This window comes from Podarcis pityusensis (genome assembly GCF_964106645.2).
Source record: "Podarcis pityusensis genome assembly, chromosome: 17".
Classification (NCBI taxonomy): domain Eukaryota; kingdom Metazoa; phylum Chordata; class Lepidosauria; order Squamata; family Lacertidae; genus Podarcis; species Podarcis pityusensis.
Window position 1 is genome coordinate 14,672,309 of NC_138042.1, and position 24,784 is coordinate 14,697,092.

General features: G+C 46.3%; 1 protein-coding gene across 1 annotated transcript; it reads right to left on the reverse strand.

Moving 5' to 3' along the window:
• Positions 1-971: 971 nt before the first annotated feature.
• Positions 972-23,522, reverse strand: ACER2 (alkaline ceramidase 2). The gene is made up of 6 exons (XM_080987936.1): positions 23,016-23,522; positions 13,120-13,234; positions 12,076-12,217; positions 10,542-10,679; positions 7,947-8,084; positions 972-5,383 (listed from the first exon to the last, which is right to left on the reverse strand). The coding sequence occupies exons 1-6, from the start codon at positions 23,121-23,123 to the stop codon at positions 5,197-5,199; spliced, it is 828 nt and encodes a 275-aa protein (XP_080844062.1). The 5' UTR covers positions 23,124-23,522; the 3' UTR covers positions 972-5,196.
• Between the last annotated feature and the right edge of the window lie 1,262 nt (positions 23,523-24,784).

Below are 24,784 nucleotides of genomic sequence, written 5' to 3' on the forward strand. Positions count from 1 at the left end.
AGACCTCTTCCAGCAGAAGAGTTGTACTGATACAGCAAACCAAAACATACGAATTTTGAGGAACGCTTTGCATTAAATTGGCATGTAGCCTGTGAGGACACCAGGACACAGACTCTAAGAGCAATCACTGTATCTCTCTGAGACCAGAATCCTGCACACTAAATGTATGTTTTGGCTTCAATCTTAAAACATGCTTCCTATTAAGTAAGTCCCAAATACTGGAATGTACTTTTAAGAAAGCAGAGTAAAAGGAAAACTTCTCAGTGTTGATTTTATAAAAACAAAATATGAACAGGGTTCCTAGTCCTCAAGAAAGCAGATGAAACATTTTCCCCAAGGGTTACAGCAAATCCAAGGCAGGCTTCCAGGGATGAGGAATTTGACGCCTTAAAAAAAATAAATGTGAAGAAGTTCTGGCAATGTTTGCTCATCCACATGTTTATTCTTTCCCTCTCCACTTTTTCACGATTCCCAACCACCCTTCCCCAGTTCCAAAGTGGATCAAAATAAAAAGTCTGAAAGCAAAATTCCAAATACTGAAAAAAATGTGACTTTTACAGAAACGTTTAATTTTTTCCCCAAGTACTGTTTTTTTCCTTTTGCAGAAAAAATAGTAAGTTCAGAGCTTTCTGCAAACCTTTCGGTAACCTCTGCCTGACCCCTCTGCAGTTACCTCCATTAATACTGCTCAAAATACGAAATCTCTGTAATGGAAAGGATACCTGCTATATTAGAGAGAAGAACTATATACATTTCAGCCTGTTTCAGGCTACAGAAAGGGGCAGTGCATTGGCTTCCCTGTTCTATAGATGGCGACGGAAATTACTAACGGTTCTTTCCGTCACAGCCCCTATTAAACCCATTCTTTTCAGAGAGAAGTTCCAAAGGAAAGATTTTATTGCAGTACACAGTGAAGAAGATTTAACACTGAACATTTTACTAAATCATACACAAAGGAATTAAAAGCTTGCTGGGTTTTACATCATCAATCTTTATTACGGTCCAGAGACCCAACAAAACATTACAAATTAATACAGAGTTCGTACAGTCTACCTCCAGGTTAATCAAGCACTTTGTTTGGAATATAGGGCTCGTTTGTTCTTGCAGCCACCGATAAAAACTTTGCCACTGCCAACGTTCTAGCTTTTGTCCGGTCTTCCAGTAGTTTTACATGAAACTTGCTCACTTTTAAAATGCTAGCTAGGTTGCATTCTTGTCAAGTGGTACCATCCCATGAGTCACATTGAGTCCTTAAGCAATTCACGGTATATGGTTTGTGTGTGTGTGTGTATTTTAACATCCGCAGAAAACCAAAACACACGTTGAGGGTTAACACTGTACCGGAGTATTATCACAAATTTCCTAAGCTTAAAAACAAAAACAAAGACAGACAGTGGTAACCCTGAAAACCCTAATAAACATAAAATAAATTGGAGCAAAGAGAAGTGCAAAGAAAGGAAATAGGAACAAGGGGTGCACATTCCTATCTAGGATCTTCTGCATGAAAATCTTTTGAGGTCAGCCAGAGCCAAAGCCTTTTGGTTTGAAATGGGCCTTGCCGTGGGTGTTCCGAGCCAGAAGTGGGAGAGTCTGTCTCATGTGCCAGTGCCACACATCTGACGATGAGGTAAGCCATGCTCCTGTCACATCAAAACATGGAGGTACCACCTGGGTCAGTTAGGTGGCCCATCAGAAATCAAGCTTGAGCTCTCAGCTTATTTAGTTAGAGGGACCATATCTCAGCTTAATAAGCCACTGAGCGTGAACTTTTGTGTACATCAGAAAACAAACCAAGCCATCTTCCACCGCTCTTTGTTGGAACCGGGGAGCTATGGTTAGTGAGTAGCATCTGCCCAAGCCAGGCGTTGAAGCCAGCTTCAAATGGTGGTTTAATACCTCGGCTCCTTCAAAGTGTTAACCATATTTTTTCCAGATTTGGACAAATGAGGAAACTATGGTTAATTGGAAGGCTACCTGGTCCGTTTCCTAGTTCTTGTGAAGGGAGAAGGCAGGAAGCACCTACACAACATTAAAACTGCTTTGTCATTAAGCTTTATATGGAGCTGGGTAAAATTAAAAAGCTAAATTTTGGGGTTAGAATACAGTTTAGAACAAGGTATGTTATGCCTGGAGTTGGGACCCAAAAATATGATGTATCTCTCCAAAGCAGCTAGATTCTCTGAGGCCTATATTAATCATCATGCTTTCTGGTCAGATGTTATAGACTGTGCCAATGGCTCATGCAACATTTGCATCATGTTGTCCTAAAAGTTGAAACAGCTTTTATGAATTCAGCTTGTGAACCACAGTCTTCACTGTTGTTGAAACGAAACTGCAACCTCCTTAAAACTAAAACAGGTGCCAGAATATTAGTGCTCTCTGCATGAGCACTCTCTAAAACTCTGTCATGGCAACATGTGACAAAAAAAACCCCATATTTGACAGCTAAACTTCAACCTTTCAGAGTTCATTTATTTGCTCGCAAAGAGCCAAGGATTTAAATGCAGATTAAAAGGTAAATTGGTTTTTCAAAAAATCTGGTGGCTTATTGTTGCATTAATCTCTTTCCAAGAACTCAATGCATTTTTCAGTTGCTACCAAAAGGGAACTGAAGGTGGGATAATAAAGCCATGTTCAGTCATTTCAATCAGTACTTGGGGCACAATTAGCTAAATGTGGATTTTATTTTATTTTTTATTTGTTTTAACATCTCATTTCCTTGGTGGGGGTGGGGATTAATCTATTAAAAATCAAGGCCAATATGTCTCAACAGAAACAGCAGCCAGAAAAGTGTGCATCATGATATATACATATATGTTAATTATATGTTAATAACGAAGTGTTTAATTGGTTAATTGCTTCCTTGCCCACAATCACCTAACAGTGTTTTTTTAGTCTGCTTATTGTCATAGATTGAGAAACAGCCCCAAATAATAAGGATGAAGCTCAGAGCTCAAGCAAGTAGATCGGAATCTGAAGGTTCATTCTTAGATCTTGCAATTCAAATCTCTCAATGGAAGGAGAGATTTTCATGCATTTAGAGCTTTTAACCTACCATCTCATTTTCCAGCCCAACTGAGTTCACGCAGAGTAGACCCACTGAAATGAATGGGCCTAAGTTAGTAATACCAGTTGGTTTTAATGGGACACCTCTGAGTAGGACTAATATTGAATACCTTATTCACACTGCCCTCAAAGGCCCAACCTTATAAAGAGCACCTATGGCTGATCTGCCAACTCTTCTCCACTTCCATTGCCAACTCAACCCAGATTTCTGCTGCGATAACTTGAAAAGCAGGAGGTCATTGACAAACACATGATGTCTAAGGGTTGTACAAGGCAGCCAGCATTCCAACTGGGGAAGGTTCGAGGGGTGGGGGGAGAAAAAGGTCTGTCCCGGGACCCCCAGCCCCCTGGCACTGCCAAACCACCTCCACCACCAAGTGCCACAGCTCTGCTTAAAATGGTGGTTGAGCAATGCAGTCACGCCACCAATGGATTGGAGGCATCTCTCCCGAGGCGTCTTCCACACCGCCAGCCTCGTAGTCCTGAGTAAAGAGAGAGGATCCGAGGCGGCAACTGCGAATTTGCACAAATTCAAGGCCTTCTGCGGAAGCCTGGGAGAAGAACATCACAAAAAGGTAAGTGGAAAAAAGCTCCTTCCTCTGAATAGGGTTGTAAAGACTGCGGAGAGAATAATTGGGTGCACTCTTCCCACCTTGGATCAAACCGATGCTTCCAGGTGCCATAAGAAAGCTGCAGAGATAGCACAGGATGGTGCACACCCTGGAAATGATCTCTTTCAGCTTCTGCCTTCTGGGTTATAAAGACTAGGACTAGCCGCCTGAGAAACAGTTTCTACCCAAATGCAATTTTGGTTTTAAACGCAGTGTAGAGAGTCTCTATGGGAGTATATTGTATTTAAAAATGGGGTATCAGAGTTTTTAGGGGGCTAACCAGGTTGGGATAGCTGGGGTAGCAGGCTTGTTGGGTTTTGAATGTTTTATGTAGATTTTTCAATTTCGTTGTTCTGTATGGGACAATGACAATAAAGATTATCGTATAGATGCACGCGAGTTTTGTTTTTTTCCTTCAAGTGGCAACTAATGGCAAGTGGCCACTAGATAATCACACTGCCAAGTAAGGGGGACAGTGGACAAGACAGGGGCAACCTGGGTTGGCTTTTTCCTATGCCGTAAGCAGCTGCCTGATCTGCAGAAATCAACAAGGGAAAGGTTCACAGCACCGACCCAGCTGCCATTCTTAAGTTGGCAATTCCCAGTGAGAATGAGTTTACCATAGTACAACAGGAGGAGACCTAGAGCAGAACAGTCTCAGTGGTAAGCCTACGAACTACTAAATCAAGCAACTGAGAAGAAAAGCCGGCTTCTCAAAACATATTTCCTTGTGAATCCCTGCCCCCCCCCCCAAGAAACCCAACAACAACTTCTGACTAGATTGGCTAGAAATATATTTTGTCCTTGAAGATGCCGTTGGTATAAATATCCTCCCAAGTTTGTGAGAGAGGCGATAGTGGTAGAACTACAAAGCAAACCTTTCAAAAGCCTTCAGTAACAGCTGGATCCTGTGGTTACTTCACAACGAAAGATTGCCTCTATAAATACTCTCTCGGAGGTGACCGGAGGGGTTTTGTCAGGAGCTGGGCTTTATGGGAAATCGCGTGGCATTGTCAAAGTTGACATGCTGTGATGTCAGAGCATTCTGGGCGCCCCCGCCCTGCAAGAGCAGCTGGCAGCCAATTAAAAGGGAGGCAGAGTTCAATTGTGGAAGACGCCACACATTGTGGGGGGAGGTAGGTGGTTGAGGAAGGGGAAAAAGAGCTTGGCGCCTTTTCAACAACAACCGCACATCTCCCACGATGTCTAGTTCCAGCTAGAGAACGCTATGCAAAACGCACACGGCAAAACATTGCCAGTACTATAATTCAAGACTTCTAATGGGGGGAAAACTCCAGTTCTGCCAAAACCACAGAGAAGGGGTGCAAAAGAGTTGCCATTGCTGCTCGCTCCTAAGAACTTTGCTTGGGAGCCAGAGAGAGGGGTGGGAGGCAGGAAAGACGCAGCTTACACCCTCGTGGTTCCCTTTGCAGAACCGCAGTTTGTAGAGACAGAGGAAGAAAGGCGCAGGTCTCGTTCTCTGGCCTCTCCTCCTCCTGCAGGTTAGAACCGTCAAACATCATGTGATCTTCAGGGGCGATTTCTTGTGCGCGCAGAGGAGGGAGACGTAAGGGACCCCGATGAACGCCCACTTCTCGCTGGGCCAGAACTTAATGACCGGGCCCTGCTCAGGGATCTCTGAGACGGCATCGAAGTAGGCAAAGCACACGCAGCCCAGGTAAGCGGCAATGCAAATGAGGATGTGCCTGAGGGGGCAGAACAGAAACGGAGGAGGGTGAGTACAGCTTGCTCCTCACCACCAGCGTGCAACTGATATTCATAATAATAATAATAATAATAATAATAATAATAAATGTTATTTATACCCCACCCTCCCCAGCTCAGGGCAGCTAACGCCAATAAAATCACAGTAATTACATAATAGGGGGAAAAGAGAGTTTATTTGTAATATGTATGTATTAATGTTGAATTAAGGGACGCAGGTGGCGCTGTGGGTAAAACCTCAGTGCCTTGGGCTTGCCAATCACATGGTCGGCGGTTCGAATCCCCGCGGCGGGGTGAGCTCCCGTCTTTCGGTCCCAGCTCCTGCCCACCTAGCAGTTTGAAAGCACCCCTAAGTGCAAGTAGATAAATAGGTACCGCTTTATAGCGGGAAGGTAAATGGCGTTTCCGTGTGCTGCGCTGGTACTGGCTCGCCAGAGCAGCTTTGTCACGCTGGCCACGTGACCCGGAAGTGTCTCCGGACAGCACTGGCCCCCGGCCTCTTAAGTGAGATGGGCGCACAACCCTAGAGTCGGACACGACTGGCCCATACGGGCAGGGGTACCTTTACCTTTACTAATGTTGAATTATTTTAATAATAAAATATTTGTCAAAAAATTTTGAAAAAAAATCACAGTAAAAACATAATGGGGGGGGCCCAATTTAAAATAGAGGTTCAAATGCAATTTAAAATGCAGCCTCATTTTAAAAGTAACCGATAGATCAAAACCATAAAGGGAGGGCAGCATAAGGGTCAGACTGAGTCCAAACCAAAGGCCAGGCAGAACAGCTCTGTCTTGATTTCCTTGCAAATCTGAAAAGAAGGAACCGTGCGTTAGGCCTGGGCGATGTATCGATACATTGTCCAGGGCCGGATTGAGGGCCAGATTGTGATGGGGTTTTAACCCGGCGGTATATTGGGGGGGGGCTTCCCTGCAGGCCGTCACCTTTGATTCCTTCTCCTGCTGAGCAGGCAGGCTGAGTGCTTCCTCCATGCGCTGGGTGCTGGCAGAAGCTTCACTCCAGTGCCTTGTGAAAGAGCATCTCCATATACCTGAAGGAGCGTCTCCACCCCCATCGTTCAGCCCAGACACTGAGGTCCAGCTCCGAGGGCCTTCTGGCAATTCCCTCACTGCGAGAAGTGAAGTTACTAGGAACCAGGCAGAGGGCCTTCTTGGTGGTGGCACTCGCCTCCCGTCAGATGTCAAGGAGCTTCACAATATTCCAATATACCTGAAGGAGCGTTTCCACCCCCATCGTTCAGCCTGGAAACTGAGGTCCTGCTCTGAGGGCCTTCTGGCGGGTCCCTCCCTGCGAGAAGCGAGGTTACAGGGAACCAGGCAGAGGGCCTTCTCGGTGGTGGCACCCGCCCTGTGGAACACCCTCCCGCCAGATGTCAGGGAGATAAATAACTAAATGACTTTTAGAAGACATCTGAAGGAAGCCCTGTTTAGGGAAGCTTTTAATGTTTGAAGTTTTATCGTGTTTTTAATATTCTGTTGGGAGCCGCCAAGAGTGGCTGGGGAAACCTAGACAGATGGACAGGGTATAAATAATAAATTATTATAATAATAATATTGTTGTTGTTGTTGTGAGGCTGGGGCTCCTCCCTCCACAGGCCAGGTGCTGGCGGGAGCAGCAGCAGTTTCGCCCTGGTGCCTCACACGCCTTCCTTTTTGGCATCGTGATATATCACTATATCACGATGTTCAGCTGGTGATCATCATGAGGCTGAAACAGGAGGTGTCAGGGACTGAACCGGGGACCTTAGGCAGGCAAAAGATGCGCTTTGCCCCAAGCACAGGGCTATTTCCTTAGAAATGTAAATCCAGTATTAAGGCAACAAAACGTTTTTTTCACTCCCAACACACATTTTTGTAAAAACAACAGAGTTGAATGCCTGTAGTGTCTGGATCAGCCTTCACAGACTACACTGAGAACTCAGACCAGCTTTAACAAACATGGTGCCCTCTAGTGTGTGGGGCTGGGGGGGGGTGATGGGCATCGGGGAGGCGGGTACCACGTTGGTCAGGGGTCAGCAAACTTACCGCGCCTCAAGCTGGTGGTTCCCAGCGCTGATCGCACTGTGGGCCGGAGGGCGAGGGAGCACATGCCCATACGCATGCGCACACGCTATTTCCGGCGCACTTCTGGGCCGGAGGAGCACCGGAAATAGCTTGTGAGCATGTGCACGGGCCTCCCCCAACCTGGATGTGCACCAGAAATAATGCTTGCGCATGCGCACAAGCTATTGTCAGTGCTCCTCCGACCCGGAAGTGGGCAGCCGCGCAGAGCAGCGCCGGTAAGAGCAGGTGGTGGTCGCGGGTGGCAGGGGTCTCCGTAGGCCAGATAAACGAGTCCCTCAGGCCTTATCTGGCCCGTGGGCCTTAGTTTGGGGACCCCTGATGTTGGTGAAGGGTGGTCTGAGTTTTCTATATAGTCTCTTCATCCAACAAATATGGCAAGATGTAATACTGGGAAACGGAGGGCAGAGAGAGGGGGGCGGGAATTGTGGGAAGGACTGGAATCCGAACACGATGGACTCACCATACACAGTGCAAATATGGGAAGTTGAATGATGACCAGATCTCACAAAATGCTTTGTCGCTGATCCAACAAAAAAGCGCCAAAGTCCACCAGAGGCCAGAAAATAGTCCCAGCTTGTACACTCGCACATTGTCACATCTGAAAGCCAAGCCAGGCGATCATTGAAAGCACAGCAAAAGCATGACATCTGACCCAAGATTAAGAACTGAACAAAACTCAGAGGCGATAAGCTTTGCACATTTGGGGGCAACATTTGCATACACCCCCCTTGCCCCGAGGCAGGTCATGGCATGAAAACAAGTATCAAGGGCATCGTCTAAAAGCACTCTTTAAAAAAACAACAAGCATGTGGCCCAGAAAAAGCCACGAGCCAAAAGCAAATTAAGGCTTACAACTAAACACAGAAAGTCTAAGCCACTTTTAGAGGCATCCAAGCTGATGGCCGTCATTGCGCACGGCAGGAGCGAATGCCATAGACTGCATGTTCCTGTGTGAAGCGGTACTTTGATTTCGTCTTCCTGCTTTCCCCACAACACTGTTGCAAGAAGGATTGGCGGCAAGTTAGGGTGTGTTACACCTGCCCGAGGGGTTCTTATCCCAGCGCAGTTCCACTGGCATTTCTGGTTTCCAAATAAATGAGACCATTCAGATGGTGACTAACAGCCAGGCACTGGGACGCGGGTGGCGCTGTGGGTTAAGCCACAGAGCCTCTTGGGCTTGCTGATCAGAAGGTCGGCAGTTCGAATCCCCGTGACGGGGTGAGCTCCCGTTGCTCGGTCCCTGCTCCTGCCCACCTAGCAGTTCGAAAGCACCTCAAAGTGCAAGTAGATAAATGGGTGCCGCTCCAGCAGGAAGGTAAACGGCGTTTCCGTGCGCTGCTCTGGTTTTGCCAGAAGCAGCTTAGTCATGCTGGCCACATGACCAGGAAACTGTACGCCGGCTCCCTCGGCCAATAAAGCGAGATGAGCGCCGCAACCCCAGAGTCGGTCACAAGTGGACCTAATGGTCAGGGGTCCTTTTACCTTTACCTAAAAGCCAGGCAGTTACAGATGGTATTTTTAAAAAATGGGGGGAATGGACAGGGTATAAATAATAAATTATTTAAAAATTATAATCCCTCTTCTCAGCATCACAGCCCCTTTTGAAGGCCCAGGTGGCAGCTTTCAAACTGGGAGCCTTTGTCACCTCTTCGAAGTGACAAGATATTTTGTTTTGCAACCCTAAGGGAGAGAAGTTATTATAATGCACCCAGTTTATTTACAGAACCATTTATCACCTTGTCAAGTCGTCCACCCAAAACAGCTCCTGTCCAGATGCTTGGGATTTCCATGGGAACATTTAAGCTCTTTTGTGTCTTAATTCCAGGTGTGCTTCTGCCTCTCTGCCCACAAGTAAGTCACACGCCCAGTGCCGGATTTACGTATAAGCTAAACAAGCTATAGCTTAGGGCTTCACTCGCTTGGGGGCCCCCCCAAAAAAATTATAGGAAAAAAACCCTGGATGTACATTTCCAAAATATAAGAAAAAAACAAATAAAATAAAACCTACGTACAGCAACAGTGTTTTGTGTTGTGTAGGCTCCTCTGATGTAAGTCATGGGCCCTGCCTGCTAGCCTGCTCCCTCAAATATCACTGGTTTGCTCCTTTCTATATATAGGGTGCCTACATTCTGCTATTTATAATTATTAGTAGTTTGCATCATATATTTACACCTATTATTATTTCATGTTATAGCAAGTTTCTAGAGACTAGATAAATCTTTGTAAATTGTGTTTCTAATGGAACTTTTGTTATTGCCAAATGCCAATGTGTTTGCATTATTAAGTTTGTTATGAATAAAAAAATCATTTTAAGTTAGAGTTTAATAATTATTTCACTATTAATATACTTCTTCTTAATTGCATTTCACTATTAATATACTTCTTCTTAATTGTATTCGAGTTCAGCAATTACTTTGATAAAATACAAGTTTTGTGATGTGCAAATGGCTTTAGATACCTACTAGAGCCATCAATAGGGATGCGGGTGGCGCTGTGGGTTAAACCACAGAGCCTAGGGCTTGCCGATCAGAAGGTCGGCGGTTCGAATCCCCGCGACAGGGTGAGCTCCCGTTGTTCAGTCCCAGCTCCTGCCAACCTAGCAGTTCGAAAGCACGTCAAAGTGCAAGTAGACAAATAGGTACCACTCCTGCGGGAAGGTAAACAGCGTTTCCGTGCGCTGCTCTGGTTCGCCAGAAGCAGCTTAGTCATGCTGGCCACATGACCTGGAAGCTGTACGCTGGCTCCCTTGGCCAATAAAGCGAGATAAGTGCAGCAACCCCAGAGTCGGTCATGACTGGACCTTATGGTCAGGGGTCCCTTTACCTTTACCTTTAGGGCCATCAATTACCATATAGCATATACTCAACACAAAAAACAGCGCCAATTTGTTGTGGACAAAGGACAGCTGGACATAGAAAGGGCCCCATTACCTTCAGGAGCTGAGGGCCTCATCAAATCTAAATCCGGCCCTGCATACACCCAGAAGGTGTTCGCTCCAAACGGTAAGCAAGCATCCAAACAGAAGATCTATTTTGTCACAGCGACAGACACCCACCTTTTCAGCTCTGCGACGAGCAAGGCACTGCAGGGAAGACCCAACGTCATCAGCGAGATGTTATTGATGGCAGGCTTAATGAAGGCGAGGCAGGTGGTGACCCCAGAGAGGATGCCCACTGCTGCCTTAAATCGGCCCCTGGATTATTATTTTTAAAAAGAGTCAGCATAATTAAACCTTTTATTGGCATCACATACAAACTTCCAAAACAAATCAATACAGAATTTCCACTTCCCCAGTGGCACAAAACATTTACTAAAAGAAAGGAGGCAGAACAGTCTATGGTCACATCTCTTGGTCTCCAGGGAGATCAGACGTCTGCAGTGTATTTCGACGACAAAAAACCAAATGGAGATATTTAGCCACTAACTTGGTGAGCTCCTGATCATTCCCCAGTAATAGAAAATGTATGACCTCTGACTCTGGTTTCCATTTGGGGATACAGAGATGATCTAGAAATTGCTGGCGGAGATCAGCATATAGTTTACAATTGAGAACCATGTGTGTAAGGGTTTCCACCAGGTGGTCTTCACATGGGCAAATACTTTCTCCTTCCACCCTGCCTGAGAACCTTCCCCAAAGGAGGTTTGATGGATTTGAATTAAACCTGGCCAGCGAAAATGCCCTCCTTTCTTGAGGGTTAAGCAGAAATTCAAGGTAATTGTGTTAGTTTCATGTGCCCAAGAAAGTTGAAAATAAAGAGGGGAACATGTTTTCTCTGCTGCTACTGTTAGTTCTTGGCTTTCAATATCCCACAACCTAGTTTTTATTATAGCCTTGGCAGATGGCAAATTTAAAGGTGATGTCAGAATCTCTGGGTTACAGCCCTTTCTGGTTCTCTCCTGCCCTCTTCCGAGGAGAAGGACACGGTGCTATTAATGCAGCCCACTCTTTAAAGGCCAGCTGTGATGGCCTGGGATTCGGACTCGGAGGCTGAACCTGAGGAATCCCAGCCTGCACAGGAGTTCCCGCCTCCAGAACCAGCTGAGCCGGGGCTGGGGCATGAGCCTGAAGGGTCCTCACCTGTGCTGGATCCTCAGGTGCAGGCACCAGCTGAGTCTGCTCTGGCTCGTGAGGTGATGGAGGACCCATTGCCTGTAGGTGCTCCACTTTCAGCCCTGTCAGAGGAAGCTGAGGTTGCCTCTGGGTCCGGTAACCCTCCAGCCTCTCCTGAGCTGCAGAGGCTCAGGGCAGAGAGGCGGAGGGAACGAAGTTCCCCCAGGAAGAGTGCTCACCTCCAGGCCAGGAGAGGAGAGTCACCAGAAGATCGGGGCCGCCCTATGCCTCAGGGCATATAAAAGCCGGCCAGCCCCAGTCCCAAGTTGCGGGAGCAACATTGTTGGTAGCCTGTTCCTGCCCGCACCCTGTCCTGCTCTTCTGCCAGAGTTCCTGACCTCGCCCGACTCCCTGCCTTGGACCCAGCTTCAGCTTTGATGGACAGCCTCCATACTACACCCTCGACCTCGGACTAGACTCGGACCTCGCCACACGGTTAACCCTCGGGACCAGCACACCAGCGCTTAAGAGACATTACCTGTCGTTCCTGAACATTTTGGGAAGATATCTTCTGGGAAACCACAGAGCCAGAGCACACATCAAAACCCAGAGTATAGCGAGTTCGTCAAGCATTTGACCCAGGAAACTGAGCGTGGCGTGGAAGTAGACAGATCCAATTCCTGGAGGGGGGACACATTCAGAATCAAGAGGTCATTACAGCACAGTTCAAACTTTCCTCTTCTCTTCTTGGCGAGATTCAACAACAGCCAGGCGGCTTTGCACAGACAAGTGTCTGAAAATTGAATGCAAGCAAGCAACCAAGCACACGGCGAAGAGCTAGATTTTGAAGATCGAAACCCACTCCCAAAAGCTTCAAAATTAACTTTAGAGCAAAGTATTTGTGGGAGACTTCAGTGGGGAGGGGTTTTGTTTGCCCAGTCAGTTATCTCATTGCAGAACTTAATTGAGAAACTGTGAGGATGTGTTAAAATAGATATCTATATATATGAAGGTGCAAAAAGTAAATCAGCTGATGAGTAGTTCAGGGCCTGACTGAGCAAACAGGGCTGGCCTACTACTCTTTGAGGTAAGTAAAATAATACGCACTGCCCTTCCTCTCGAGACCATTAAGACCAGAACCGAAACCAACCTCAATGCTTACAGACAGGGACTTAATCTGCATATTAGCAGAAATGGGTCATTGGCAACAGACTTCTTTGTACTTATTGGATTTCTGCCAGAAAGGCTAAATCCAGATTAAATGAAGGATGGATAAAACTTGTCGGCTTGAGGAGAAGCCATCCCAGCATAAGAATCCAACTGGAAGCACCATGACGTATCCCACAATGTTCGTAATAATGGAAAACTACCTTATTTAATACATAGCAGGGGAAACTGAGAGGCTCAAAATGGCACCCAACTTCCAATATTTTATTTTGGGAGTGTACTGTACTTCTGAATTCGGGCACATTCTCCAAGCACCTTATTTGTTGTCCACCCCCACCCCGGTGCACCTTGTTTTCAAATAATAAATAAATAAATATAATTTCAGGTCACATAGGACAGACACAGAAGGACTTACCAACCACCACAAGGAGGGTCCATATTAAATATATTCCGCTGTTGAAGCAGGTTGCATATTGTCGGAATAAGCACATACATATGGGTGGCAAAACAAAAAATAAGATGTTGCTTATCTAAGGGGGGAAACGGGGAAAAAAAATTAAATAAGCAGAAAGGAATGATTAAATAAAGTGGTATTTTACAAAACTGAAACAAAAAACGTTAGGGGAGGGAGAGGGATCTTGCACAACGGAGTAAGCTTAGCACTTTCCCAGGCAAATATCTGGATAAGAGGAGGCAGAAATAAAAACAACCTCTCCCCCCCCAAGACTCCATCCCTGCCCTGACACACAAATTGAGATAGAAGTGTAGACCAGGGGTCAGCCAACTTTTTCAGCAGGGGGCTGGTCCACTGTCCCTCAGACCTTGTGAGGGGCCGGACTATATTTATTGGGAGGGAATAATGAATTCCTATGCCCCACAAATAACCCAGAGATTAATAATAAATAAACAGCACACATAAATAAAAGCACACATTCTACTCATGTAAAAACACACTGATTCCTGGACCGTCCACGGGCCAGATTTAGAAGGCGATTGGGCCGGATCTGGCCTTAGTTTGCCTACCCATGGTGTAGACAGACCTCATGCCATGCACGACTTAGACCATCGCTTTGCCTGAGTCAACTCTTTCTAGGACATGCAGTGCTCTCAACTGCCTGGAGAAGACATCACCCTCATGTTGACACAATATGAAAATGGCGGAGACCAACAGGTATGATCCCTGGAAGACCACTGCCAAGGCTGCAACCACAAAACCAGGAGTGGTGGCCATGAAAGAGGCCAACTGGGTTGCGGGCATCCCCCAATTTTGAGCCAGAAGAAAGAAAGCGCTATGAAACACTTGCAACTCGGTCTCCGTGCCCTTTCTTCTTCTTCTTCTTCTTCTTCTTCTTCTTCTTCTTCTTCTTCTTCTTTTGGCCGAGAGCATTGAAAGACTTGCACGTGCAAGGAAGAATAAATTGAGCAGAAGTCACTTGGCTCCAACTCGTGGGAAGTTCTGGTCCGAGCCAGCACTTTGGCCTGGAAAACACATGGCAACACGGCTCTTCCCGTGGCTCAAGGAATTTTGTCACCTGAGGCGAGCCACAAAACAGTGCCGCCCACCCTGCCAGGAGAGGAATAAAGATCTACAATGGGGACAAGGGTGACAGGAGACCAGCCGTGCCTCCTATTGGCCAAGAAGCTGCTATAGAGGCGGCAAGGAGCACCCTGTCACTGTCACCACAGCAGCAACGGACAATGCTGCTGGAAGACAGATCTGCCGTCCCTGTGGATCCTGCCGCCTGAGTGGAGTGCATGCAGAAGCCAGGCCTGTGACCGGTAGGGCTTCGCAGGACTAGGGCCTTCCTAAGTTTGTTCTGAGGAGGCAAGGTGCGGCCACACAGGTGAGGCCGATTGGTAACTCGCTGCATCTGGTGGCAAGAGCCGGGAAGGGATATAAGGTCAGCATTTTCCTTCGGCTCTTTGCCACAGCAACACGTTCCCTGCCTTGCTGTGTTTGGCTCCTTGACTCCTTGCTTCTTGATCCTCGGACCCCTTACTTCGTGACTCCTTGCTACGTGATCCTCGGACCCCTGACTTTGTGACTCCTTGCTTCTTGATCCTCGGACCCCTGACTTCGTGACTCCTTGCTTCCTGACCCTCAAACCCTTGGCTTCTTGACTCCCGGCTCTCCGACCCTCGGACTCTTGGCTTCCTGACTTCTGGACCCCCGTTCCTGCTCCCACCCCGCCATCTTGCCCCCGGTCCCGAAGTCCTCAGCTGGGACTTTGCCTCGGACCGTGACACCATTGACTCACTTTGCCTCACGGGAGAGCCAGCCATAGTTCAAACTCTACGACAGAACAATCGGTTGGCTTTAGCTTCTTAATTTTGGGGCAGCCTTGTTGTGTTGGAGGAAGGAGTGGGTGGAGAACCCCCACTACACCCCTTCCTTGTTGTTTGGGACACATCAAGAGGTCAACAAGAAAGGAGATTTCCAACTAGATATCAGGAAGAACGTTCTGACAGTAAGAGCTGTCTCTCTAGGGAGATGGTGGACTCTCCTTCCTTGGGGGCTTTTAAGCAGAGGTTGGATGGCCGTCTGTCATGGATGCTTCCGCTGAGATGGTGGGATTGGACTAGATGACCCTCGGGTCCCTTTCCAATTCTGCGATCCTATGATTCTATGCTCTGCGATTCCAGGAGACCAAGAGAAGAGGAGGTAAGAGCTCCCTGAACCAGCTCTCTGATGGACGCAGCAAAGGGGAGCAAAAGTTTTGAGGGGGCAGAATAAACAGAACCAGGAAGGGGGGCAAATGCTAAGTGGAATATCTCCCTGAATGCCCTGCAAGTAGAAAACCAGCCCTGCAGTGAAACAGAGAGATAGCTAAGAGCAGGTTTCTCCCAGACACAGTATTGTTGATATGCAAGGAACTTTGCACAGTCAAACCTCGGTTCTTGAATGGCTCCGTTTTCAAACGTTTCGGCTCCCGAATGCTGAAAACCCAGAAGTAAATGTTCCGGTTTTCAAACGTTTTTCAGAACCCAAACGTCTGGCGCGGCTTCCATTTTGAGTTACCCTATTGAACTGAGAGGGACGTGGGTGGTGCTGTGGGTAAAACCTCAGTGCCTAGGACTTGCTGATCGTAAGGTCGGCGGTTCGAATCCCCGCGGCGGGGTGAGCTCCCGTCTTTCGGTCCCCGCTCCTGCCCACCTAGCAGTTCGAAAGCACCCTTAAGTGCAAGTAGATAAATAGGTACCGCTTTATAGCGGGAAGGTAAACGGCGTTTCCGTGTGCGGCACTGGTGCTGGCTCGCCAGTTGCAGCTTTGTCACGCTGGCAACGTGACCCGGAAGTGTCTTCGGACGGCGCTGGCTCCCGGCCTCTTGAGCGAGATGAGCGCGCAACCCTAGAGTCGGTCACGACTGGCCCGTACGGGCAGGGGTACCTTTATTGAACTGAGGCTTTCGCTTTGTTTTTTAAACATTTTGGAAGTTGAACCATCTTCCGGAATTGATTACGTTTGAAAACCAAGGTTCCATTGTATCTTGCAAACACTGGGAGTGTTCAGAAACAGCATAAGGCTGTCTTCATCAACAGATTCAGCAGAGCCCAGTGGACAGACGAGGGTAGGCAATATGTCAATATATCATCCCAAATCGATTTGAAGTCCATATTGTGATAATGATTTCCTAATCTTTGACCTGGCAATATATCAGACTTCCGGAATGGATTATGTTTGCTGCTTTCGTTTTTGCTTTTTTGCGTTTTTGTGGCTTTTTCGGTTGATTTATTTTTGTGACTGTGTGGAACCCAGTTGAGCTGCTGACTGATTGATTGTGCGACTGCGGAAATGGATAAAAGCCCCCCATCCAAACAATGACTATCATCAGTGCAGGTAGGAAAAAATAATAATTTTAATTTCAATCATCTACAATACTGTCTTATTTATTTTATAGTACAGTACATTTATTATTGCTTTCATTTTATGGATCAATGGTCTTGTTAGATAGTAAAATTCATGTTAAAAGGTTGTTTTTAAAAGTCTGTAATGGATTGATCCGTTTTGCATTACTTTCTATGGGAAAGCACGCTTGGTTTTGCAACAGACTTCTGGAACGGATTGTTTAAGAACCAAGGGACCACTGTACATAGCTCCATCCTTATTTCAGACATCGTGATATATCGGTATATTGCGATGTTTCGTCGGTGATCTATCGCCATGTTGATCTATCGCCATGTTGAAAACCAGGTATCGCCCAGCGCTAGCACACAATGGGAGGCCTTCACTGACAGAGTACTTGCTTCCATTCAGGGAAAATTTCAGAAACACTGGGCATGGAGCAGGGACGTTGAGGGAAAGGAAGGAGGAAGAGAGAGACACATTTTTCCACCCTGTTCCGTTTGACTTTAGAAACAGCCTTGCAGATGGAACGGAAAGCACTAAGCAGCCTATTTTGTAAAGATTAAACCCCACTACTTTCGGTACAAGGCAGTTGCTTGAGAAGAGCAAATCCTTTTGAGTTGCTTTTCAAGTTTCAAAGCACAAGATATAATCCTTAATTTGGGCTGCATGGGGGAGGGAAAAGCACTCCTACTTTATATTCACTTCAGCTCCTTAATTGCAACCAGCAAACGGCCGTGAGGAAAGAGGTAACTTTTTCTCTCCTCTTGAAATCATAAGGGCATCCATGGCGGAGGTGGGCCTGAGAGATCCAATCATTTGGGAGAGATCTCCCAATATTGACTTTATTTTCTAAAAGTAGCTGTCACTAGAATTTTTGGGGGGAAAAGGGAAATATCAACCTTTTCCTTTTATATGTTGATATTATCATTTTATACTACTCTAATAATTGTTGAATGTTACTTTTTGATGTAGGTTGCTTATTTTAAAGTTTTGTTTTATTATCACATTTTTGTATTGCATTAGATTGCTAGATCTTCAGCTTGTAAACCGCCTTGAGTATTGTAAGGTAGAAAGACGGTATGCAAATAAAAAAATTGATAATGATATTTCGCCTCCCACCCCAAATTGAAATGTGGAACGCTCTCCCCCAGGGAGACTCATTCATTCTACATCTTTAGGTGCCAGGCAAAAAAGGTTCCTCTTCAACCAGGCCTTGGACTGATTGTCATCTGAAGCCCTTTGAAAAGGTGTTGTGAAAAGGGGGATTCTTGGTTTGTCTTTTGTTTCTATTATCTATTTTCTGTTTGTTTTTTATATTGCGATTTTATGTTGTGAATGGCCCTGAGATCTACAGGTATAAGGGAGGTATACAAATTTAATAAATAAATAAACCTTGACGTTCAAAGTATGTCCTCATCAGAGCATCCTGCTGAGGCCATGGGTGGATTGATTGATTGATTGATTGATTGATTGATTAATTAATAATAAACCTGCTTGGGGACATTACTGGATTATTATGTCAGTGGTGGGTGATGAAGTGGATTGGAATGAAAATTATTAGATCATGTATTACAGGTCTTAGACACACCTGAAATTCAGGTAAACTAATCCTTCACTTGTGGATTGCCTGCTTTTCAAAAACCCCGGTGACAGAATTAGGGCACACAACCTCAGGGTGTCTAGCCGGAAATGCAGTCACTTCCTGTGGCTCATAAGTGATGAGAAGAACCTATTGGGCGCAAACTCTTGACGACTTCAACCGGTATCCTAACCCATCACCTGTGCAAACGTGAAGATAAGGTGCAGGTAAGAAGAATCAGTCCTGCATCTCAGATCAGTCACTCGGCCTCGGTAGTCCATCTGTAAAATGGGAGCAATGGTGGATCACTCTTCTCGAGTGCACACATGGGTGTGAGGTGAGGGGCGTGTATAAATCATTTGCTCCGAATAAGCCCCCTTGCGCTTATAAAACATGCTCAGCAGGTATGTAGATTACACTCTAAGCAATTGCAGAAAGAATTAATGTGTTGCAGAGCATTATCACACGTGGCTTATTTTGGGGAACTCTCATACATGGATTTTATATTATTTTGTAAACCTTTTTGCAAGGCTTTCAAATGTGTCTGTGGGAAGGGGGTTATTGTTTTGCTGTTTTACTTATTTTCATGTTTCCATCTTATGAGATCTTACGATGGCGGGTGTTATATAAATCTCAATAAATAAAATAATAAACAAATGTGAGAGGAGGGTGACAACTCTGTTGGCCCATCAATGGCCAACAGCACCATTTCATTCCTCCTTGCTATTCGCTTTAAGATGCATCACGGCCCGGGTTTATGCAAGCTGTCTTCGGGGAACGAAAACTTGCTTCCTAGTTCAGACTTGGGGCAATGATGAGGCTCATCCCCAATTCACTCGGTCAATCAGTCAGTAAAGTTGACACCAACAGCAGCCTGACATTCAGACGACAACTCATATACAGTGGTGTAGTTAAGCTGTTGCTCAGGCCAATGACCAAAATGTCACAGGCAGGGCCGTCTTCCCCCAGGGGTGCAAGGGGTGCAGGGCACCCGGGCGGCGAATTCTTGGGGGGGGGGAGAGCACCATGCGCCCGCTGCTGAAGCCACCTAAGCTCTTAACCATCTACCTGTTATGAAATAATAAATAATTTTGATCAAGCTAGAAAAACAAAATACATATATACCTAAGTATTACCGAAATGTATACCTACTGTTTCACTAAGGGACTTTCGACTTTGTGCGCTCATTTACCAAAGACGCGCCACACCATCACTTGTGCACGCGAAATTAACTCTTACATCAAAATATTATGTTACGTATTATATTGAGCCGCTATGAGGCAGCGGGATCAGAGGCACCTTTGACATGACTGATGTTTCTCCTAAGTAGGTGCCCAAACAATAATAATAAATAATAATAATAATAAATTTTTATTTATGCCCCGCCCTTCCCAGCCAAGACCAGGCTCAGGGTGGCTAACAACCAATAATAAAAACAAGTTGATTAAAATACAATTTAAAAGATTAAGATACAACATTAAAACAATTAGGGAGCAATCTCATCATAGGAGGAGAAAGGAAAAAGAAAAAGGGGGAGGGAATCAAACTGATTCTGAGCCAAAGGCCAGGTGAAACAACTCTGTCTTACAGGCCCTGCGGAAAGAGATCAGATCCCGCAGGGCCCTGGTCTCGTGAGACAGAGGGCCAGGCCGGAGCCAGTGTTGAGAAGGCCCTGACTCTGGTTGAGGCTAATCTAACTTCCTTAGGGCCCGGGACCTCTAGGGGGTGCTATATATGGACCTTAAGGTCCTCCGTGGGGCATACCAGGAGAGGCAGTCCTATAGGTACGAGGGTCCTAGGCCGTGAAGGGCTTAAAAGGTCAAAACCAGCACCTTAAATCTGACCCTGTACTCCACCGAGAGCCAGTGCAGCTTGAAAAGCACTGGGTGAATATGCTCCCATGGCAGAGACCCTGTGAGGAGCCTCGCTGCAGCATTCTGCACCCGCTGGAGTTTCTGGGACAGCTTCAAGGGCAGCCCCGCGTAGAGTGAATTACAGTAGTCAAGCCTCGAGGTGACCGTCGCATGGATCACTGTGGCCAGGTCGGGGCGGGAAAGGTAAGGGACCAACTGCTTATAAGTGTGGTGGTATTAATTTGGGGGCTAAACTAAATTTGGGGGCGCTGGGCGGATCTTTGCACCCTGGAGGCACATACGCTAAAGACACAGTTTCGGACTGCAAGGAGCAATCTTTAAAGCGCTGAAGTGTCAACATGCTCCTAACAACAGGATCCTGAGAAAATAAACGCACTGGCCTTTTCCAGGTGGCCTCGTGTTTTGAAGTCAGGTGGAAGGAAAATAATAGCACAATTTCTTCCCTCACATTTGTTGCCTGTTTTGTTGTTGCTACCTCTATCCTGCGTCTGTGTGCGCACATTCGTACGCAGGTTGGGGAGTTACGTTCAAATGTGGATTTTTGTTTGATACTGTTTTATTCTGGGTCACCAACAGCATTAAAGATCTTGCAGTGGAAAAACACGACTTGTGTTTTCAAATCAGCAAACGAAGAAACGCAGGAAAGTACGCAACAATTGTCCCATGGGATGAGGGGCCGCTCCACACATTGCCACAATATTGTGGAGGTAGGAATTAAGTGCTGGCTTATAAATTGACACAGAAAACCAGGTGAATAACTTAAAAGAATCCCTCCTGACCAGAAAAGCAGGGAACCTTTTGGAGATGGAAGAAAGATTATTCTTATCCTTTCGGGCTGTTTAAACACGCTATTGACTTAACATAGGCGTGTGCAGTCAGAAGGCTAGTTGGTTTGCAAGCTAGTTTTTTTGTGGGGGAGGGCGGACTTATTAGCAGATTAAATTAATGTGTTACCAGCATGCAACACCATGTGCATCCAGGCCACATTTTTGCATGAATGCACAGTCCTCTATGTGTGAAAACCTATTTTTATTTTTATTTTAAAATTAGCAAAGATATATCATAATTGTGACAATATGTGTTGGAAATGTAAAGAAAAGGAAGGAACCTTTTATCATATGTGGTGGACCTGTCCCAAGATGAAAGACTTCTGGGGAAAAAATTATAATGAATGGAAAAAAATGTTGAAATATACATTTATAAAGAAACCAGAGGCCTTTCTTCTTGGAATAACAGGTTTGGAATTGCCCAAGAAAGATGTTGAATTATTTTTGTATGCCACAACTGCTGCTCGTATTTTGTTAGCTAAAAAGTGGAAAACCCAAGAATTACCAACAATAGAAGAATGGCAGATGAAGATGATGGATTTTTCGGAGATAGCCGACCTAACCGGAAGAGTCCGCGACCAGAAGGAGGAGGAGTATCAGGAAGAATGGATTAAATTTAATGATTATTTAGTTAAATTTGTTAAGTTAAACTGAAAATAGCTTGCAGATACCCAATGGGCTAAGGATTTTATTTATGTTACGTGATGAATTGATATGTTTAATTCCATAAGGTGAAGATCTAAGGATGTTAATGCTTAAGTTAAATTTTATAAAAATTGGGATTTGGAAAACTGTTAAAAGGACATGCAATGAAATTCAACCAAAGGGAAGTGAGGAAGTCATTTAACAAAGTTTATAACTGTAATTTTCAATAAGGCTATGATTTATGTTTGTCTTGTGTGTTTGTTTGTTTGTTTGTTTGTTTGTTTGTTTGTTTATAATATTGTGAAAACTAATAAATTTTTTGGACAACTATGTGTGAAAACCTACATGCAAGATAGCATTATTCCTACACAGAGCTGATTGCATGGAAGAATTTGTTAATATGTAAATCAGCCCTGAAAGCAGTCTTAATTCCTTGAGAAAAAGCTGTTTTTCTAAAGCTGGGAAAGGCAAGACTTCAAGCTTGTGAACTCCTGATCAGGCCAGAAATTTTGCTCTCAGTTCAGTACCAGAATTTCCCTTCAAGTTTCCTAACTATCAGACGCCCAGATTGTAGCGTTTTAGTTGTTAGGAAAGCCTGCTGATCTGCAAATCAGCCAGAGATCCAGATCTACCTTTTCTAAAGCAATGTTAAAGCTTAAGATGATAACAGATGGAAAATTCTGCTTTGCTCCATTAATCCACTGCATGCAATTTAAGCTTTATCCTCCAATCTGAACAGCCTGAAAAAATGACAGTCCATGATCCCAGCTCCTCTCAAAGGGGATTCAAAGGACTACAGACTTTTTCCAGCTCTATGGGGGATTCTCTGATTTTACAAGCATTTCTGCCAGGAAAAACAAAAGAAAAAAGCTCCCAGGAAAGCGATCTGATCCCCAGTTCCATATCTGCAAGCTATTCAGATAATAAAAAGATAGTTTGTGGTATTTTAAGGCCCCGCACTTTCTGAAAATAAGACCACCAGGATAATAAACAACCACTTAGAATACACTATGGTCGGTTTTACTTTAAGAAACTGTTTGTTTACCGAGATAGGCTCTCTCTTCGATAAAAAAAAATATACACAGCTATTCGCCAGTAGCTGCAGTTTTAAAATACAACACTGGGTATCCTCTTCCCGATTTGCAAAATAGTCCTTTTCCCAATTTGACCAAGGCTGAGAACTGATATGCAGCGCCTTGCACGCGAGTCGGTGCCAAAGCAGAAATCGGAGCCCGACTTGAAGGTCTCCAGGATCCTATTGCAAGTCTGATTGCGCCCAGAACCTCATTTGGCATTTCCACGACGCGGTGGCATTTGTTTTTTAAAAAATAACCATTTGTTGAGAAATCAGTAATTGAGCGGCAGGGAAGGGAAAGAGCCGAGCCGTGTGAACATCATGTATTCAGCCCCGCCGTGCATTTGCACGTACTTCCCAATCCACACGCCCCCCGCCCCCCGTATTCCAAATGCACCCTCCTCCTCCTCCTCCTCCTCTTCCTCCTCCTCTCCGGGCTCAGGTCTTGAGTTCGAGATACGCACCGTGTTGTAGAACTCGGCGATGCTGGGCACGATGGTGTAGTTGTCTTCGCACCAGTCCAGCTCGGAGCTGCCGGCCCGCAGGTGGTCCCACAAACGGAGCGTGGTCATGATGGCCAGACCCGGGCAAGGAACATGGGGGGCGCGCGCAACGCCGACGCAACCTAAGCAGAAGAGGATCCGCGCAGCAGCATCCGCGCGGGGGGAGGCTGGTCGCTGCTGCCTCGGCTGCTGCTTTGTCCCTCTTCTGCCTGCTCAACTCCGCACCAAAACAGCCCCCGCCGCCGGCTCTGGGAGCGCAAGAGCGCACGCCTCCCGCCAGCTGATCCGGCCCCCGGGGGCGCGTCCTCCCCGTCCACAGCGCGCCTGCGCAAAGTCGTTAGGCTTGCGCCGAGCCCCTTTATCACGTGGTCTAGCCCACAACCTTTAAGCGATCCTATGCATCGTGGCTCGTTTGGACGCAGCTGCGCGCCACGGATGGGGCTGTGCGCCACGAAGAGCACGGCGCTTTACGCTCCCCGCCGCCCTCCAACTTGCATTTGTTTCTGGAAGGCGGGGGGGGGGGGAAGCATGGGATTTTTTGGGAGGGAGGGCAGGTCTAGCAGTCTGTTGCTCTTGCGCGGACTCATTTGGAAGGAAGCAAACGCGCGTCGCTGTTCCTGTTGTTCTGTTTTGAGTGGGGAGAGGGGTGGGTCTAAAGTTTTGTTTTAAGTGCGTGGGACGTTTCATGGCAAAAACCGCACCCAAAGCTTTGCAGGGCCAAGTTCTTAGTCCCCCCCCCCCCCCGGAACGCTTCCTCAGGATAGATGAGGTCGGGATCCAAAGGCGGGGTGGGAAGGAAAAGGGTGGCTGGCGGCGGCGGAGCCAGGCAGTTTGCCTGCATTGCGCAGTCATGGGGCAGGCCCGGCAGAGAGGCAAGTGAAGGGGCCTTTCAGGTTTCAGGATGCGCCCAGGCTTGGGGTGCAGGGAATAGGAAAGGCCTTGGAGATAAGGTTCCCCCATTACTTAAAGTATAAAACCCGGCCGTTGCCCAGATATGCCGCCAGGTCTTGTTTTATTTAAATGTGAGCTGAATTGTACAGTTGGAAAGGGGTCCCCAAGGGTCATCGAGTCCAACCCGCTGCAATGCAGGAATCTCAGCTAAAGCATCCATGGCCAACCCCTGCTTGAAAACCTCCAAGGAAGGAAAAATCACTGCCCCCCAACTTCTTCTTTCTGCCCCCTTCCCCCTCTTCACAACGTTTGTAGCAGCAGGTGTCTCACACCAAATGGAAGTGATCTGTAGTGTTATGTACTGAAGTTCTCACCCTGGGCCAGCAGGGGGATACTGTAGATAGTTTTCACTCAGGTCCACGTATGCAAATAAGGGATTGAAAGTGACGTTAAGTGATTGGATAGTTACAGAAAATGGTTACTGTTGCGTTCTAGTGGAGCTCTATATAAGCAGGCTGGCTGAGCCCTTCAGTTCAGTTCTGTTCTGGCCTGTGAATAAACGAGCTGTTTGAAGAATCGCTGTGTCGTCTGATATGTTCACTCACAACTTAACATGTAGAAAGGACTCATGTGAATGTTGTACGTCCCCTTGTTAACTATGAAAAGTTTTTAATTGAAAACAACCAGTGCTTTTTCTTCCGGAAAAAAGGTGGAGGAACTCACCACCATTGCCATCATTTTCCCCCCACCACACGCACACTAACCCACCCCCAGGCCACCACCGTGTGCCCCTGAGTCAGGCAATTGTTCATCTATGTTGTTTGAAACAGAGGTGGGAA

Coding starts and splice junctions, on each gene's coding strand:
- ACER2 (XM_080987936.1), bottom strand. CDS start 23,123: ATGACCACGCTCCGTTTGTGGGACCACCTGCGGGCCGGCAGCTCCGAG. Junction 13,235..23,015: donor TCGCCGAGTTCTACAACACG/GTGCGTATCTCG, acceptor TTCCCCCCTTAG/ATAAGCAACATCTTATTTTT. Junction 10,680..12,075: donor AAAATGTTCAGGAACGACAG/GTAATGTCTCTT, acceptor ATAATAATCCAG/GGGCCGATTTAAGGCAGCAG.